General features: G+C 39.8%; 1 protein-coding gene across 1 annotated transcript in view; it reads right to left on the reverse strand.

Moving 5' to 3' along the window:
- Positions 1 to 98: 98 nt before the first annotated feature.
- Positions 99 to 20,118, reverse strand: part of TICRR (TOPBP1 interacting checkpoint and replication regulator) — a 45,229-nt gene continuing 25,209 nt past the window's right edge. Inside the window, exons 14-22 of the mRNA XM_012763338.3 lie at positions 18,096 to 18,153; positions 16,020 to 16,166; positions 8,984 to 9,074; positions 7,707 to 7,765; positions 6,444 to 6,578; positions 5,680 to 5,837; positions 1,639 to 3,799; positions 1,383 to 1,508; positions 99 to 531 (exon numbers count right to left, since the gene is read on the reverse strand). Coding sequence (XP_012618792.2) covers positions 419 to 531; positions 1,383 to 1,508; positions 1,639 to 3,799; positions 5,680 to 5,837; positions 6,444 to 6,578; positions 7,707 to 7,765; positions 8,984 to 9,074; positions 16,020 to 16,166; positions 18,096 to 18,153 — 3,048 coding nt within the window. The 3' untranslated portion in view covers positions 99 to 418. The remainder of the gene's footprint in view (positions 532 to 1,382; positions 1,509 to 1,638; positions 3,800 to 5,679; positions 5,838 to 6,443; positions 6,579 to 7,706; positions 7,766 to 8,983; positions 9,075 to 16,019; positions 16,167 to 18,095; positions 18,154 to 20,118) is intronic.

A 20,118-nucleotide genomic window follows, 5' to 3' on the forward strand; every position in this document is an offset into this window, starting at 1 on the left:
TTATAGCAGCCCCTCGAGGGACCCCAAGGCAGGGTCCCTTTCTCCATTTTCACAAGCAAGGCACAGAGCAGCCCTCTGACTTGCCATGGTCACGGCTGGGGTGGGGCTGGACTGGGATTCTAGTCTTGCAATTCCTCGCCTGGTTTCCTGACTCCCAGGGCTGCCTGAGTTACGGCACCAGCTTCACTGCCTTCCGCCCAGCCTCCCCATGACAAGGGGCAGCGCCTGGGGTGGACAGACTCCATGAAGGGAAGTGGAAACCCTGTGGCATCTAAAGGGGATCTGAACGCTGACCACCGTAAAAGGAGCTTGAGACCAGAGCCTCAATTTATGCCCATGGGGTCCTGTGACGTCACCTTCCTCTTTTGAGCTCAGTCGTGTTTGTGGTTGTAAGTCCTCCGACTGGGTTCCATCCTGACTAGCTGATGAGCTTCTTCCGTGAGTAAGTTCTGCTGATGGGGCGTCTCCTAGAGAGTGCTCGGCTGAAAGGAGATTCTTCTGCGGCGGAGGGAAATACATCCCTCTCCTCACCTAGAAAAAGGCAGAAAAAGACTCAGCATGCAGGGAATAACCAAGCACTGAACAAAAAAAATGGGCTTAAACTGCAGAGGGTTACACATAAAAGCGGACTTAAGAAAATCAGCACTGCTTGGAGGTTCCCTCGTCCTGCAGCAATGTTACACTTCTTACAAGGCCCTCCGCCCTCAACAGTTACGCCTGAGCCGACAGGAAGCAACTGTAAATATGCAAAGTACCTATAGTTTGAATTCCCCCAGTCCGACACACTGTACATTCTTTCAGCTCTCAGATCTGTGGGGTTATGCTATTTTGTATGACTTCATCCCAGTTTTGAGGGAAGAGAACCACCTCCTACACTCCCTTTCAGTTCTAACAGTGCAGTCAATAGGCCAGATCCTGTTATTTCAGATGGCATCATGGAAGGCGAGTCCTAGAGCCTGAAGGCTGGTCGCCACTACAGTCATCATGCCACACGTACAGAAAACAGGAGAGACCCGCTGCGGGGACCTGGCTCAAACACGCTATCATTCGTGCTGCTCAGAACACCTTCCTGTGCAGGGTCTAAGTGAGCAGTTCATTGCAGTGTGCCCGCTGCTGTCACCATCTTCAGGAAGATTGAATAGTTTAAGATTTTCTAGTAGGATTTTGAGGGGGTTTCTGTTCAGATGTACAGTTTGCACACTCCATAGACGTGGAGTTCCTCTGGGAAGGGTACATGCCACTGCAGGCAGAAAATCCTCTATCCCATACTTGGCATTCCCCAAGGCTCCTCCAAAATTGAGTTGCCTGGCAACCCTGAGTGAACTTAAGGGAGTCAAGCACAGGACAGGAGCTTGATCCTGGACCTCTAGCAAACAAATTACCTCTGTGGTCTTTGCACTGAGAGGAAGGCGTCCTCCCCTGGAACAGCAGTGGAGACTGGGTCAGAGCCTGGAGACCGCTGGCAGAGAGGCAGCTCCACGGGGCACAGCTGGGAGGTGGGGTGGAGCCTAGAGAGATCCCACAGGGTCAGTGGAGCTCCCAGCAAGGAAGCCCAGGCCTTCCTAAGAAGCAACTGCAAATGCCTCCTCACCAAATACCCTGCCCAACAGAAACATGGCACGTCAAAAACACACTCACCAGAAACAAACACCTCGTCGTCTCCTGTGGAGGGGAGCTGTTGCATACTTGATTTTGGAGACCTCTCTTCACTCTGACTGACTACTGAGTCTTCTCCCAGGCCGTCACACACTCGTTTGGCTCCATACTCAGCTTCTTCCTTAGCCGACAGGAATCTCTTCTTGGAACTCAGCCCGAACTGCCCCCATGAGGTGGCATCCTCAGCCTTAGGCACACCATTCCTGGGGGGCGATTGGTCTGGCAGCTGACACACCCCCTCGAGCTCAAAATCCTCCAAGATGGGAGCCTTGTGGATGCCGACTTCCAGGCCTCGCTCCTTTCCCTCGGGCTCCAGCAACCATAGGCTCCCAGAAAGGTCTGTACTGACCTCACCTCTTCCAGCAGAGGGGCCGGCGCTGCAGTCCACTGCCCTCTTCCTCCTGGGCCAGTCTTTAATTGTGTCAGGCGTTGTCTTCCCACTGTGCTTGGGGGATGGTGTCCAAGGAACCCCAACATCTGTTTGAAAGGGAGAGGGCGTACTAGAGGGACAGCGGGTGGGGGTACAGGACTGGCAGATGTAGGTTTGCCCCCCACTCTTGCCGGGCGTGCTGTGGGAGGGGCGGAGGCAGGGGGGTGACATGTAGGTGGGTTCGTGTTTGCCTGAGACCCTGCTGCCCCTGGGCATGCTGAGACCTGGGCAGAAGCTCTCCTCTCCCAGACAGCTCTCCTCCTTTCTTAGACGCTCGGCTTCTAACAAAGAGCTGGGGTCTATCTTTTTAATCCGCAGCTTGGGAAGGCCAGAAGCCTGCATCTCCAGCTCGACCTCGTAGGTCTGTAAGCTGGCAGAGGCTCTGGAATGCCATGCTGGTGCCCGAGGGTTCTCCAGCTGTGCTGCAGCCTGGTGCTGCCTTCTGCCCACAAAACAGCACAGGTCGTCGGAGGGTGTCAGAGGAGAGCCGGGCCCAGAGGAAGGAGGAGATGGAGCGTAAGGCAGAGAAGGCTTCTCAGCAGCAACCACTGTCCTTAGCCCCTCACCTGGTTCCACTGGTGAGATGTTACCTTTCAAGTTATCGCTACCATTTTGTTCAGCTTCATCGAGGAGAGTGAGATACTCTGTGTCACTTGTAACGAGCAAAGGAGAGGACACATGCCAGTCATTCCCCAAACCAGTGCCTTGGTGGCTCCATCTTTCAAGAGGAGACCGAGGAGATAGGCTTACCCCCTTCTGGTCCTCTCTAGAGTCTGTGGTGGAGACGGGGCTGTCAGTTGTGCCAACCCCAGGAGCAGCAGAGGTGTCCGGCTGGCACTCCCAGACGCTCCTCTCAGGATTAGAGGTCCTTCTACACCATTTCCCAGTTTTGGAAGGGGGTGGTGGGGGGACTGTATCAGATGTAGCTTTCTGTGAGATTGTGGGAGGAGGTGAGGGCACAGGACAGGAGAGAGATGTGGCTACACTGGATGACATCCGGGGCCCTTTCCAATCCAGTTCTCCAGAGGGAGAAGATTCTAGCAAAGATTTCCTAAAGGGACTCTTGGAAATATCACATAAAGGAGAGGTATGTAGTTTATTTGGAGTAACAGGTGGGGAAGAATTCACAGCTGTATTCCCTGGTCTCTTTGGGGTTTTGACAGCTTCGTCCTTTAGTGTCTGGGCTGGTGCCTCTGCCTCGGAAGCTCCGGGCACATGAGGATTCTGGTGTTTTTGATTCTGAGGCGTTGTCGGGAAGGCTGCTGCTCTCGGAGGTGTTCTGAGAGAGTAGCTGACGGGAGTCAGACACTCACGCCTGGGCTGGGCAGTAGATGGGGCGGGGGATGCTGTGCAGGAGGGGCTTTCTAGACCAGAACTCACTGAATGTGGCCAAGTACAACTCAGCAAATGCACGGGCGGCTGAGCGCCTTGCCTTTTGGAAGTTCCTGGTATCTCTGTTTCAGGAGAGGCACCTTCTTCTGCCAGGAGTGATCCTTTTTGAGGAGTGATTTTTGAATCCAATGGTGAGTCACAGCCATGTAAGGAGGAGTTTTTTAAGGACTCTTTAAAAATCGCCTGCTTTGCAGGTGTCATTTCTGCAGGGGATTTTGGCAGCCTTTCTGGAGTGTACGATGGAGTTTGCGGTGTGCGAGGAAACCTTCCTGGTGTAGTTTTAGGAAAACTTGGAGATTTCTGGTAATTCTTCTTGGGAGTCTGAAAAGAAAAATGTTTATTTCTGTGTTTGAATAATATAACCCATATTCTCTGAAAAGCGTTTTAGTAATCTCTAAGACAATTAGAAGGACAATTAGAAAAGCAGATGGGAGATTTATAGTCACCCAAAGGAATGATCTAAAATCAAGTTGGAAATTGCAAATAGGGATCCATTTCCCTCTCTGTAACATGACTCAGATTTTACTTGTCTACTTTTTCTAGGACCAAACACTGTATCCAATTTTAGTTTGTTCCTCTAAGAACAAATAACTTTAATAATTTGCATACTACAACTAAACCATGCTTTGCCTCTAATTGCATCATTCTACCACTTGCAGCTATCTACCCGGTCTTCCCTCTCTTCAAACCAGACAGCTGTTTCCGACCTTTGCCCAACACAGCCTCCAGGAGCCACCTCATCTGCTGGTCACCTTCACTCAGCATGTGCTTACTAAGTACCTACTGTGTGCCAGGCACAGTGTATTGGGGGGGTATATACAGACGGAGCATACAGATTTATAAGGCACAGCAACAAAGATTACATCTCAGAAAAGACGCTCCCCAACAAAAAATTTCCCTTTCTTCTTGCAAAAATGTAGTCAAAGACTCCAACAGGTAAGGAAGCCACACGCCTATCTTTTCTACAACCTTATTTGATTGTCAAAAGGGAATCTGGCTGGCATTTCATGTTCAGCAGGGTGCAGACAGGTGTGGCTGACACAACAACAGGGATATGCGAGGAGAATTGTGGAACACAAAGGAGGGCTGCCTGACCCAGCTAGGAAGGGAGGAAGGACTAGTGAGTCAGGTCTTCAAGAATGGCTGTCAGCAGGGGAAGGCAAAGGATGGAAAAGTGGGGGATAGTGGACTTTAGGTATAGGAAACAAAATGAGCAAAGGCACAAAAGTGAAAACGAGCAGCCCTGTGCAAGATAATGTGTGGCCTGAGGTTGCTGGGAAAGTGGAGTGCGAGGTGGGCAGGGGTGATGGGTGAGGGCTGAGGCCAGGCCTGCAGGGACCAGACCATGGAGGACTTGGCCTGCCTAGGGGAGGAGACTGACCTTCGCTGTGTAGATCTATGGTTTTCAAATCCTGCCCAGAGCTCTGTGTCCTCCCCAACCTCTAAGCAATTTACTGGGTTTCCAAATAAAGATTATTACTTTTGAACACAAAGCTTTCATGTTAGAAAACTTCGAAAACCTTGCTTTAGCAGAGGTGTCTATAGAGCTTTAAGCAAAGTCAGATGCATGTTTCAGAAAGAACACTTTGACCTTTGGCTTAAGGATGGATTTGAGAGGGAAAAGGCTGTTGAAATGTTCCAGGTAGAAGTGAAACAGGGTAGGAATTGCAGGGATGGAGAAGAGGGGGTAGATGCAGGAATCAGTTTGTAAATAAAATGGGCAGGGCTTGATGCATTTACTATGCCCAGGGGAGGGAGAAATCAAGGATGAATCCCAGGTTTCTAAGATGGGTGACTATATTAAATGGGCAGACATTTAAACAGAGACAGATGAGTGACTCTTACACATTTCAGAATGAGATGTGAGATATATATAAATAGAGAATATGATAAAAAATATATATATATATAGTGTATTTTACGTGTGTGTGTAGTGTATGGTATAAATGACAGCTGAAGCCAAGCGAGTAGATGAGACCATCTCTATCTCCTCCCCACCACTGTGGCTTCAGCCAAACCTGCTGCTTTAAGTTTCCACATGCCTAGTAATCATTCACATGGCTCAACCCAACCACCCCAAATCTCTATTACCTGTAGATCATCTGCTTTCTCTTCCCTAATGGATGCTAGTGGGTTCCTTGGCCATGTCTCTTGTGTTCCATGAGACTACATAATTTTTAAACATTACAGAAACTTTATACCTGGTAAGCTGTAGGTGTCCCCAAACTCAATGTGTTTCTCGAAGGCCTTTTAATTAGGGCTGAACCCTTCTCTGAGGGGCTGATCATCTCAGACACTGTCCCAAAAAGAAGGCTCTTGGAAGACTGAATACTTTGAACTGGAGAATTTTCTCTTTGGTCTGCAAGTTGAAAATAGCAACAATATTTAATTCTTTCTCAACTCCTGCCCTCCCAATTCTATTAAAACAGCCAGTCTGTACAAGAAAGAAGACAATTATTTTTGAGAGCAACTGGGGAGAAAATCCCACCTAATTATACAAGCAATGCAATGATTGCTGCCTTCCTGAATTTTAATATGACTGTATATTAATTTTAATATGACTGTATATTAACCCCAGCTCCTATGTTAGAAAATGTGGGCAATTGAAATAATTTATAAATATAAAAACACATATCTATTAACAATGCTAATCATGGATAAAAGAATGAATAACATTAAAAACAGATATCACCTTCCACCTGGGATACTTACATACCTCAGGATTTGGCTGTATTATGGAAATTATGTATAATTTCTTTTTGAATGAATACCAATAGTATGGACAACCAATTGTATGAATCCAAGGGATGACTTATTACAAAGGATATGGATTCACCTACTTATTGCCCTGAACCTCAATTACACATGCCTATTCTACTTTCCAATGCAAGAAAGAAAATGTCAAATTTCATGTCAAGTTTCACAAAAGCACAGACTAGTGAAGACAGACGGGCCCCGTTGTTACCTGACTTTTCTTGCTGGAATGAGTAGACTCTTTGCACACTTCGAGACTTGGGCTGAGACAAAGAATAGAAGGAACCAGAATTTGTTCTGCTAAGTGACAATTGCTTGATTCGAGGACTTCGTCTCAAACTTCTTTCTGTAAAACCAGAACCACAGTAAGTAACTAGGGAGAACTATAAGCTTGATATTTTCCTGTGCTGTCAGAAATGGGCAAAACTTATACAATACCACATACAAGATGGAAATTCAACAAACCATTGGCTTTAAGAGGCTTCTGAAGTATCTCTTAAAAAGCTAAGAGGGGTTTGATACTTGGTCCCAACAAACATATTAAAAAAAACCACTGACATAAAAGACTGTCACCTTCAGAAGTCTCATAAACTGCCACCTTTGAGCATAATGTAAGGTGAAAAAAGGTATGTACGTGTGACTTTTGCAGAAAAAAAATGCAGGTTAGGTCTCATATGTATAATATATATTACACATATTTGTATAGAAATAATAGCAGTTAGAATGTATGTTAAAATGTTAACAGAGTATCCTGAATTGTGGAATTATCAAATGATTTTTAAAATTTTGGCTTCTCTGTATTTTCTGATTTTTCCACAACAAACATGAATTACTTGAACAATTAAAAAAAGAAATTAGTTTTTAAAAACCCTCCTTTGTCATATATATTTTTAAAATAAGCCACTGTACAACACAGTAGTTTAGCCCTCACTCTGAATTGGAAATCTATTGTGTAAAATTATTTCTTCTCCAGAAATTCTTGCTAAATTCTGTGTTAAAGAACAGTTAAGAACAGTTAAGGCCAGGCACGATGGCTCATGCCTGTAATCTTAGCACTCTGGGAGGCCGAGGCAGGAGGATAAGGTCAGGAGTTGGAAACCAGCCTGAGCAAGAGCGAGACCCCATCTCTACTTAAAAAATAGAAAGAAATTAATTGGCCAACTAAAAATATACAGAAATTAGCTGGGCATGGTGGCATATGCCTGTAGTCCCAGCTACTCAGGAGACTGAGGCAGAAGCATTGCTTGAGCCCAGGAGTTTGAGGTCACTGTAGCCTGGGCAACAGAGTGAGACTCTGTCTCAAAAAAAAAAAAAAAAGAACAGACACTTTTAAATACTTACTGAGCTATATTGTGGACGCAGAACCATCACAATTTCTGTAAAATTTTAAGATATACAGAGTGACAACACAAGTGCAGAAAGGTTTTCATAGAGACTAGGTAGAATGCATTAAAAAAAAAAAGGTAACACTCACCATCTCCCTTTTCAGGGGACTCTTCAACAACATCAATATCAAGACCAGGATCAGAGGATCTTGAGGAACAACAAGCACAAAGATTATTCCATATCACTTGTAATCAATGCACATTAAAGAGACACACAGCTTCTCATCTAACAAAGTAATAAAGATCACAGGGTTTGATGACACAAATATTGGTCAGCACTCTCATACTATTATTGTCGAGTGATATGGTTAGAATGTTTATTTTTTGAAAGCAATTTTACATTAAAATTGATTTAAAAATAAATATTTTAAATTCCACTAATGTATTAAAAAATTATACCTAAGTAATAGACTGCCACAGTAAGGAGCAGCAACATTCAAATTTCTGTTTAAGAGCTTTAATTTCTGCCAATTTGTCAAGGGCTTTATTTAAAAAATTAGTTAAAAAAATATATATATCCTCTGTCCCACTAATTTCACTTCTTGCCTCTTATCCTATAAACTTTTGCGGGTGTGTAAAATTTGTTTACAAATAATGTCAAGATGGATTCTTGACAAGATGAAGTGGCACACTTCTCCCTATTCTCCTTGAAAATACAGCCCCAAAGCCCTTGGCATCATATATAAGATAAAATAATATATAAAATAAAATAAGACGACTCTGACAGGTGGAGAGAAGACATCTGTCTTGGGACCCCGGGGCCTTCACAAGAGACAGGGTAGTGAGCTCCCTGCATTTTCCTTTTGCTGCATATACTCCAGAGTGGGTGCAGGAGAAGCTGACAACCTGGATACACCAACAGGAGCAGATAAAAAAATGCCCAAGGAAAGAGCATCTCAAGCTGAAGAGGCGAGAAAGCAGCAGCCAAGCAAGACAAAAAACTTTCAGACAATAACTACCCTACTGCAGCCAAGCACCACGGAAAAAACTGCAGCCCTACCCATCAGCAAAGGCCGAGTTGGGATCCTAGACTTCCAGCCTTCCCCATGTCAACAGATGAATGGATTTAAAAATTATGGAGTATCCATTCAATGGAATACTACTCAGCAATAAGAAGGGATGAACTACTGCATGCAACAACATGGATAAATCTTAAAACAATTATGCCGGGTGAAAGAAACCAGATGAGAGTACACTCTGTATGGTTCTCCTGCCCTCATTGAGAATTTATGGAACGCTCTTTGGGTATAAGCAATACAGTTAAGATTTAAGTCACATAGGGTAAGAGAAGGCAAGCAGTGGTTCACAAGGTTGTTATGAAGGTGGTGCAGGTGTGTGAAGAAGCGTGGACAAGGATGTCACTCACCTGCCCTTGATTTGTCTATGAAGCAGCCTTCTGGAGATTTGCTTATGGACTGGAGTCTCGGCCACATTCTTAGTCAGCAGTTTGGGATAACCTAAAATGTAAAAACAGCCTCAATTATAAATTTCACTTAACCTTACCAAGAAGCAGCAGTAAGACAGAGGGAGCTGTTTGATGTCTATATGGCTTGTCACCTAGCTGGACTGGATCTTAATGGTCTTTGGGCTAAGTTCTGTGCTTATAGGACTCAACATGACAGAACAGATTATCGGCACCATTAAAGAGTAAATAATGACACAAGTCAATGTAAATATAAAATTATTTATCTAATAAGCAACGCTGAAAAAATAAAAAGTGCTTACTTGGTAGGACTAACACATCCATCCACCTAGTTGGTAGTTCTAGTACTTATGATTAAATGAAATAAAATACGTGAAAATACTGATATGCCACACAAATGTTAATTACTAAGATAAATCCAGCTGGCACAAAATTTCTCTGCAGAGTAGAAAGCCGGGCTACTCATGGAAGGACTGGTTTAAAGTATGTTAAAAACGACTAGACAGAGGAGTGGCAGCAGGGATGGTAATAAGGGCCTCCAAACAAACCTCCTCCGTAAAATGAATGCGAGCCCTGCCAAAAATAACCCCACATCACATTTCTCAGAACTCTGGAGATTGACTAAAGGGTTGCAACAGTCTAGGGAGTATCTATTCAAGGAAAATGGCTGACTCTCCGTACGTACAGTGAGCTTTGTGGAGCTTTACCTTGCCCTAGTCTCTACCACTTCTCCATAGCCCTGGGGCAGCCTTAAAGACCAAAAGCCCACAATCACAGTGAAAACCAGCAGCCTCTGGATGGGGAGAATGGGGTGAGAGCTACTCCAAAGCCCTATTCTCAGGTAACTGTCATCATGTGACCTGTCTGGTAGATCCTTGGAAAATCCTACTCACAAGGCTTGTCTCAATTTGACCTGACTCAGAACTCAGTGCAAACCACCTTTTTCCAGGGAGCATTTACTAAAAACAATCAGCAACAGTCATTATATAGCGCAGCTACCTGAGGTGGTAATAACATACGATGCAAATGAGCTGACAAAATTCTGTGTAAAATAAGAGTCACTTTTAAATACAAGCTCACAAAAAGTTTAACATGGAAAATCGGGGAATGAGATGTCCATGGGGGACTTTGCAAACCTCTGACACATTCCTGTGTACCTAAAAGTCCACCTGCATGTATAGAGCTGTGCGTGGGCTCAGGACAGACCTGAGAAGTCCCTAAGCTATCACCTCTAGCTAACCATAAGGCTCTGGGAAAGTAAAGTGGAGTTGTAAATGGCCTGGCTGAGTGCTGAGGCACGACTCAACATGTCTGAAGCACCCCTCTGCAGAGGCTGTGAAGCTTACAGGTTCCAGGCATTTAAGGAAATTTCTGTCCAATAAGACAACCAAGCAGAGGCTTCAGTGGCCATGCATGACAAAGAATACAGAATTTAAGGAATTAGTTCAGAAAAGTCATTAAGAAAAACAGCAACAATAACAACAAACCTTGGTGTAGGTGGGTAGGTAGGATGAGTCTGATTGTTAGAGTTGCCTCAGTATATTATTTAAAACATTTGGTTGTAGTCAAAATTATGAGACATGCAAAGAAATAAAGTATGGCCCATACTCAGGGGAAAAAAAAAAAGTCAACAGACACTGTCCCTGAGGAAATCCAGACATTGGGTTTATTAGAACAAGACTTTAAATCAGCTATTTTAAATATTCCAAAGAACTAAAAAACACTATATCTAAAGAACTAAAGGAAAGTCTGAGACTATGACGGCAAATAGAGAATATCATAAAAAAGAAGCAAATAGAAATTCCAGAGTTGAAAAGTATAATAACTAAAATGAAGAATTCATTAGGGGGCTCAACAGCAGATTTGAGGTGGCAGAAGAAAGAATCAACAAATTTGAAGACAAATTAATTGAGACTATTCAGTCTGAGACAGAAAGGAAAAATAATAAAGAAAAATAAACAGAGCTTCATAACCTGTGACACCATCAAGCATAACAACATACACATTTGAGGAGTCCTAGACAGAAAGGATAGAAAGGGGCAGAAACAATATTGAGAGAAACATGGACCAAAAATGCTGTAAACTTAATGAAAGGCATTACATATCCAAGAAACTCAATAAACCCAAGTGAATATAGTCGAAGAGATCCAAACATAGACAAATCATAATCAAACTGTCAAAAATCAAAAAAGAGAGGCTCTTAAAAAGAAGCCAGATTCAGCCAGGTACAGTGGCTCATGCCTGTAATCCTAGCACTTTGAGAGGCTGACGTAGGACGATTGCTTGAGTCCAGGGGTTTAAGACTAGCTTGGGCAACATAGCAAGACCTGTCTCTACAAAAAAATTTGAAAATTATCTGGGCATGGTGGCACACACCTGTAGTCCCAGCTATTTGGGAAGCTGAGGAAGGACTATTTGAGCCCAGGAGTTGGAGGTTGCAGTGAGCTATGATTGGGCCACTGCACTCTAGCCCAGGCAAAAGAGCAAGACCTTGTATCAAAACAAAAGAACAAACAAAAGAAACCAGATTCCAATCAAGATGAGTTTAAAAAAAAAAAAAAGAAAAAAAGCCAGAGAACAGCAGTTCATCATGAACAAAGGAGCCTTGATAAGATTAACAGCTGATTTCTCATCAGAAATAAAGGACCAACGGCAGTGCAATGACATATTCAAAGTGCTGAGAAGAAAACAAGACTGTCAACCATGAATTCTATACCCAAAAAAACTATCATTCAAAAATGAAGGAGAAATTGGCACACTCCCAGATTAAAACAAAACAATACAATTTGTTGCTAGCAGATTGATCCTACATGTAATTCTAAAGGGAGTCCTTCAAACTGAAAGGAAAGCACACTAGAACTCGAATTCGCATTAAAGAATTCGAATTCGAATTAAAGAGCACCGCTAAAGGTAACTACATTAGTAAGACAGATAAAAGCATTTTTTAACTTTTTTCCTCCTGTGATTTAAAAGATAAAGCAATAATTATAAATCTGTGTTGATGAGCATACAACATATTAGAGATATAATTTATATGACAATGTAGTACAAAGAAAGGATAGGAAATAGAACTATATACAAGCAAAGTTTTTATAAACTACTGATGTTAAATTAGAATTAATCTGAACTAGGTTGTAATAAGTAAGATATTAACCTTCTTAGTGTGGCAGGCCGAAATATCGGCTTCTGCATCTAGGGTAAAAAGTGTGGTGGGCCAATATCTCCTATGTAGCTGATATATTGGCCCCCCCACACACACTAAGAGGGTTAATTATAATCCCTAGGAGGAATGGCATGCAAAATGGTGGTGAGGAATGCTCTAGGGATTGGTCCCTTCACCAAAGCAACTAGCAAACTAGAAAAAAAGATCAGAATCAAACTATTTTGGAACCTGGAAACTGTATACATAACAGCCTGAGAAGTGCTTGATGAATAATGTATATCGATCAGCTCCCATCCTCCTTTCTTCAACTCTGCTGCAGCCATGGGGGACAGCAGCCCCTATTCCTGGAGCAGCTGGCTGGTGCCAGAGCAAACAGTGGGGATATAAAGATCTGGGGTTGCATGCTTTGGTCAATCTGGCAGATCCCTGTGGGACCAGCCCTCTCAGGCTGTAGTGGCTTTCCCTCACAGCATCTATTAGAAAGTTTTAAAGAGACAGAAACACCTTTTTCTCCCCCTCCTTTTGGAGCCAGACATTTTGGGAAATTTTTGTCAGGTCATGGGCTGACCACAGAGATAACAGATAGAACTTCAGTGACTATACACATACACATATACTTTATAAAAAAAGTTTGGAAAAGGCACAAATGAATAGCTGCAGCACTCAATAAGAAAAGATCAGCAATCCCTGAGGGTTAGGAGAATCTGATTCCACAGTTAACACATATTATAACCTTAATAACTAGTTCTCAACAAAAAAAACATAAAGCTTACAAAAACAAAAACAACCCAGAAAATATGGCCAATTTACAGGATAAAATAATTTGGCAGAAACTATCCCCAAGACAGCCTACATATTGGAATTACTAGTCAAAGATGTTATATTAACTTTTCTAAATATGCTTAATGAAACCATGGACAAAGAACTAAAGGAAATCAGGAAAATAATGTATGGACAAAATGAGACTATCAATAAAGCAATAGAAATTATAAAAAAAGAACTAAAAAATTCTGGAGCTGAAAAGTATAATAGCTGAAATGAAAAATTCATTAGAGAAGTTCAACCACAGATTTGAATGGGCAGTTAAAACGATCAGTGAACTAAAAGATGATCACAGCCCAAGAGACCTGGGGGACACCATCAAGTGTACTAACATAAATATCATGGGAACTTTGAAAGGAGAAGAGGCAGAGGAAGTGGCAGAAATTTTTTTTTTTTTTTTCTTCAGACAGTGTCTCACTTTGTTGCCCAGGCTAGAGTGAGTGCCATGGCGTCAGCCTAGCTCACAGCAACCTCAAACTCCTGGGCTCAAGCAATCCTACTGCCTCAGCCTTCCAAGTAGCTGGGACTACAGGCATGCACCACCATGCCTAGCTAATTTTTTTTCCTATATATATTAGTTGGCCAATTAATTTCTTTCTATTTATAGTAGAGACGGGATCTCACTCTTGCTCAGGCTGGTTTCGAACTCCTGATCTTGAGCAATCCACCCACCTCACCTCCGAGAGTGCTAGGAGAAAATATTTTTGAAGAAATAGTGGTTGAAAACCTCCTAAATCTGATGAAAGACAGGAACCTACACATGCAAGAAGTTCAATGAACTCCAAGCAGAAAAAAACTCAAGATAATCTTGAAACCATCAACAGAGAAGCAATTTAATAAGTTTAACAGTTGACTTCTCATCAGAAACCTTAGAGGCCAGAAGGCACTGGATGACATATTTAAAGTTCTAAAAGAAAAAAAGCTGTCAATCATGAATTCTATAACCTTCAGGAATAATGTAGAAATTAAGATATTTCCAGATAAACAAAAGCTGAAGGAGTTTATTACCAGTAGACTTACTATATAAGAAAAACTAAGGTCATGTCATAGTTGAAGTGTTCAAAATAAATAAATAAATAAAATAAAAACAAAAAAAGAAAAGCCAAGGGAGTGCTTCAAATGAAAGGGCACTAGACAATAACTTGAAGCCATAAGAAGAAATAAAAAACACTGGTAAAGGTAACTATATAGGTAAATATAAAAGCCAGTATTATGATACTTTTGGGTTTTTTTCCCTGTATGATTTAAAAGGCAAATGCATAAAACAATAATTATAAATCCATATTAATGGGCACATAATATATAAATATGTGATCTATAACAATATAAAGGGGGAGACAGAAATGTATATGAGCAGCGTGTTTTACTATTGAAACTAAGTTGGTTTTATTTCAAACTAGGTTGTCTTAAGTTTTAACATATTAATTATGATGTCTAAGGTAACCAATGAGCAAACAACTAAAAATACACAAAAAAGAAAGAAGGGAATCACAAAAGAACACTACAAAAAAATTAGCTAACTACCAAAAAAGGCAGTAACAAAGGAATTAAAAAACAAAAAGGCATAAAATATATAAAAAATAAATAGGAATGGCAGAAGTCATTCCTTATCAGTAATCACATTGAATATAAGTGGATTAAACACTGCAATTAAAAAGCAGAGTGGCAAAATAGATTAAAAATATGATCCAACTTTATGCTGTCTACAAGAGACTCAATTTAGATAAAGACACAGCTTGAAAGTAAAAGGATAGCAAAAGATGTTCTATGCAAAAGAGGCGGGGTGGCTATATTATCTTCAAAGCCATAAAAGGTTACAAGAAATAAAGTACATTACATATTAATAAAAAGTTCATTTGATCAAGGAGATGTAACAATTATAAACATATACACAACAAAAAAGAGTCCCAAAATACATGAAGCAAAAACTGACAACTGAAGGGAGAAATGGATAATTCAATAATAATAGTTGGAGACTTGAATATTCCATTTCCAATAATGGATAGAACAATTAAATAGAAGTTCAACAAGGAAACAGAAGACTTGAACAAACACCATAAACCAACTAGACCTAACACATACACCTATAAAACACTTCACCCAACAAGATCAAAACACACATTCTTCTCAAACACACATGGAATATTCTCCAGGGTAAGCCAAATGTTAGACCATAAACCAAGTTTCAAATTTAGGATTGAAATCATACAAAGTATGTTCTCCAGTCACAATAGAATGAAACTAGAATCAATGACAAGTGAGTTTGGGAAGCACAAATACATGGAAACTAATGTGTTGCTAAACACCAATGGGTCAAAGAAGAAACCACAAGGGAAATTAGAAAATATTTTGAGATGATGAAAATGAAAACACATCATACAAAATTTACAAGATGAAGAGAAAGCAGTGCTTTGTGGTTGTAAATACCTGTATTAAAAAAAAGATCTTGACTGGGTGCAGTGGCTCATGCCTGTAATCCTAGCACTCTGGGAGGCTGAGGCAGGAGGATTGCTTGAGGTCATGAGTTCCAGAACAGGCTGAGCAAGAGCAAGACCCTGACTCTACTAAAAATAGAAAAAAATTAGCTGGGTGGGAGGATTGCTTGAGACCAGGAATTTGAGGTTGCAGTGAGCCATGATGATGCCACTGCATTCTATCCTGGGGGACAGAGCAATACTATATCTCAGAAAAAAAAAAAAAATCTCAAATCAATAATCTAAACTTCACCTTAAAAAATTTGCAAAAGAGCAAACTAAAACCAAAGCAAGTAGAAGTAAGGAAATAATGAAAAAGAGGTTATAAAAACAATAAAGAAAAGTCAATGATACTAAAAGTACTCTGAAAAGATCAACAAAATTGACAAACATTTAGCTCAACTGACCAAGAAAAAAAGCAGTAAAACTCAAACTAATAAATCAGGAATGAAAGAGGGTGTGTTACCACCAAACTTAAAGAAAGAATCCCCTTTTTCTTGGTTACCATGAAATGTAGTACCTTTAGTCTTCTTGAAATTGTCAAGTTTATGTTCTAGACCTTCCACAGCTGACACAGAATGGCTTCTAGGCAATCCCCGCTTTAGTGATCTTTTTGAAGGAGAAAGCATTTCATGATTGAATAGATTTCTTCGAACTTTAGTCACTTCTGAAAGCATCACCAAAATTTAAAAAAGAAAGATAAAAAGAAAAAGAAATTAAAAAAAGAAAAAGTCAAATATTATCATCAATAAATCCAAGGAAAAAAAAAGATATCCAAAACAGAGAGGCTGCTTAAGGAAACTACTCTCTAGATGGACTACTATATTTACATTTACTAATAAGATTTCCTTAAATAGTACATTCCTATGATGCATTAAAAGTATTCTTACAAATTCATAGAAATTTGGTATATTTTTTGCATGAGGTAGGGGTCCAACATCATTCTTCTGCATGTTGTCTCAGCACCATTTGATTAAGACCACTTATTCCCTATTGAATCCTCTTGGCGTGCTAGTAAAAATTCAATTGATCATAATAAATGCTAAGGTGTTAATTCTTTTTTAAATATTAGGTAGACTTGAGCAGTGAAGCCATCTAGTCCCGGGCATTACTTAGTGGGTAGTTTTTTGAGAACTAATTCAGTCTTTTCACTTGTTATAGATCTACCAGATTTTCTATTTCTTCTTGAGTCTGTTTTCTGTAGTTTTGGGTCTTCCTAGGAATTTGTCAATTTCATCTAGGTTATCTAATTTGCTGGTATACAGTTGTCCCTAGTATTCCATTACAAATTCAATTTAAATACAACTTCTAGGAACATTAGGAAAGCCATATCACTTAGTAAATTAGAAGCTTTACTCACTGTAAGTAAAAAGATGGCTAATATAGCTCATAGTCACTTTTTATTTTTGATTATTTTTCTCATCTTGGACCTTTTTGTTGCTTTGTATTCAGCTCAGCCTTGAGTAGAGAAACTGTTTAATTCCACAGATTTCATTCTTTTTCTCACTATTTTACTAATCTGCTATACTATTTTAAATTTTCTTTTTGACTCCAAAGCATGAGAGTTTAGACTTAAAGTTATAAAAAATAGCTGAAAAGTTGAGAAATACTTGACAAAGCTAGTAAGATGACACCTTAATCTTAAGTAAGATAGCTTATTAGAGGTGATTAAAAAAATCACCAAGGGTGAATTCTTATAAGAGCAAACATTTAAATAAAAACCAAATAACCCAGGATCCATAAACTAGGAGCAGGCCTTGTGTTTATTCACCAATGACATAAACATTAAGAACATCAATAACACACAACAAAGTCTCAAAAATTGTTACTTTATCTTCATTATAAGAGTTACTGTTACCTGACTTGAGCTGTCTGTGAAACTGATTTGTGACCTTAAAATCAAATTTGATTTGTTATTTTCTATTTTTCCAAATGTTTTGAAAAGTTTAATATCTATGGAAACTTTCAAAGAATAAAATAAACATATACTCATCGCTAAAATTAACCAACTGTCAAAAATTTTTTTCTCCATCTCTCTCTCTCTACATATATACAGTTTCGCCCCTTGAACACTGGAGAGTAAGTTGCAAACATACAATTGTTCCCTGTAGATCAGCATGTATCTTCCAAGAACAAGGACATTCTCCTACATAACCCCAATGCCATTACTACACTCAAAATATTTCTAACATTGATACAATATTATCTAGCACAAATTCCTTCTTCAAATTGCTCTAATTGTTTAAATAATATCTTTTCTAGCTTTTTTCCCCTAAATTTAAGATCCAAGTAGGGATCATGAAGTGCATTTAGCTTAAACTCCTTTCATATAAAACAGTTCTACTGGCTCATTTCTTTCTTTTTGCTGTCATAAAATGGTGTTTTTAAAATATTTCAGGCCATTTATTTTGTAGAGTTACTATATTTTGAGACCATGTAACAATCTTATTCCCTTGGGGTATGGTACTAGGACATATATAATGAACCAACGACGTCATAAAACCACAATTTAAAACTGTATTTAGCTGTTGAAATACAATCAAAATAATTGGTCATTCTAGTGGATAAATGCATACACTGAGAAAACAAAGTATACCTTGTACTGTATCTTTCACTGAGAGTGGATGCTGCTGAAGAGAAGGGTGAGAGTTCTCCTGAAAGATGAAAAAATCCAAAAAGAAAATTTAAATAGGTATTCATTAAAATAAAAAAATAAAAATTTCATATGAGCCCTTTGACCCCTACACAAAAATAGAACGCACCAAAATAGATATATTCCAAAGACACTCCTGGCTGTATTGTAATAATATAAAATAGAAACACCATAAATGCCCATAAAAAATAAAACAATTAAATAAAGTATACACCCATCCAATGGAGACATTAAAAAGAATAAGGAAGACCTATATAAACAGGTTGAGCATCCCTAATTCTAAAACCTCCAAAATCCAAAACTTTCTGAGCACTGACATGACACTCAAAGGAAACAGTCATTGGAGTATTTCGGATTTCCAGATTTGGGATGCTAAACCAGTAATATACATAATGCAAATATTCCAAAATTCAAAAAAAAATCTGAAATCTAAAACACTTCTTGTCCCAAGGATTTTGGATAAAAGATACTCAACCTGTACTAACTAGCATAGAAAAGAGATCTGTGTGATGGGGAAAAAGAAAAAAAAAAGCAAAAAGCAGAATAAGTACAGTAAATTAAATTTATTAAAATGTTTACATATATGTGTGTACATAACAGATATATATAAAGCTTTGGGGTGTTTGTTATTGGTACATACAGAAAAGGGTCTGGATATATACACAACAAACTATCATTGGTGATTACTTCTGAAGAATGGATGGAGAAGGGACACTCTAATTTTTGACTTTATATGTTTCAACTTTTTAATGATGATCAATATCTCATATCTAAAATATAAGGGAAAAGCCATATAAATTGATTAGAGAGTGGCTACTCTCAGGAACGTATCTGTATCAAACTGCTATTTACTTGCTATTACAGTAGAGGATTCAAGATTCTAAACCTTAGTTGCATCTAAACAAGGGAATGATTTTTAAAGATTCTTTTTAAATTATGCCACTGTAATAATTGAAGCATAAACTACTGCATGTGCAGAAACTTAAATGATCTCAGTAATACTACCAAGGTCTTGCTGGTAAGACATGAAACGTGGTAATTCTTGGTCATTTATATTGGTTGGTAATAACTCTTTTAAAGAGTTAAATTACAATATAAAAATATGTTGTACATCCAATTTCCCAATCCAGAGGTCAGCAAACTACAGCATGCAGACCAAATCTGGGCCACTTCTTGTTTTTGAAAATAAAGTTTTATTGAAACACCCATTTGTTTACATATCATCTCTGGCTACTTTCCCACTACAACAGGATAATTGAGTAGATGTTACAGAGGCCTGAAAAGGCTACAACATTTACTATCCGGCCCTTTACAAAAAGTTTGTCAACCCTTGTTAATCCACATAACTGAAAGAAAAAGTAGGAGAGTATGTCCAGGAGGTACTAGGGCAGGATCAAACCATTTTTAATCACTGTGCTCTTTTGGAGTTAAGATATGCAAAGAAATCAATATGTATTAATGTAATTAATACATACATAATTAATATTATGTATCTACACTTACACTACAAGTTCATTGCTTTTGAGTTAACTATATTGATCCTTCAAAGGACTCAGATTTATTCTATTAACAACTTAACATCTAGATTTCAGGCCGGGCGCGGTGGCTCACGCCTGTAATCCTAGCACTCTGGGAGGCCGAGGCGGGCAGATTGCTCAAGGTCGGGAGTTCGAAACCAGCCTGAGCGAGACCCCGTCTCTACTAAAAATAGAAAGAAATTAATTGACCGACTAAAAGTATATATACAAAAAATTAGCCGAGCACGGTGGTGCATGCCTGTAGTCCCAGCTACTCGGGAGGCTGAGGCAGGAGGATCGCTTGAGCCCAGGAGTTTGAGGTTGCTGTGAGCTAGGCTGACGCCACAGCACTCACTCTAGCCTGGGCAACAAAAGTGAGACTCTGTCTCAAAAAAAAAAAACAAAAAACAAAAAACATCTAGATTTCAGTTAAACAACTGTCACTTATC

This window comes from Microcebus murinus, chromosome 7, assembly GCF_040939455.1.
Source record: "Microcebus murinus isolate Inina chromosome 7, M.murinus_Inina_mat1.0, whole genome shotgun sequence".
NCBI classification, from domain to species: domain Eukaryota; kingdom Metazoa; phylum Chordata; class Mammalia; order Primates; family Cheirogaleidae; genus Microcebus; species Microcebus murinus.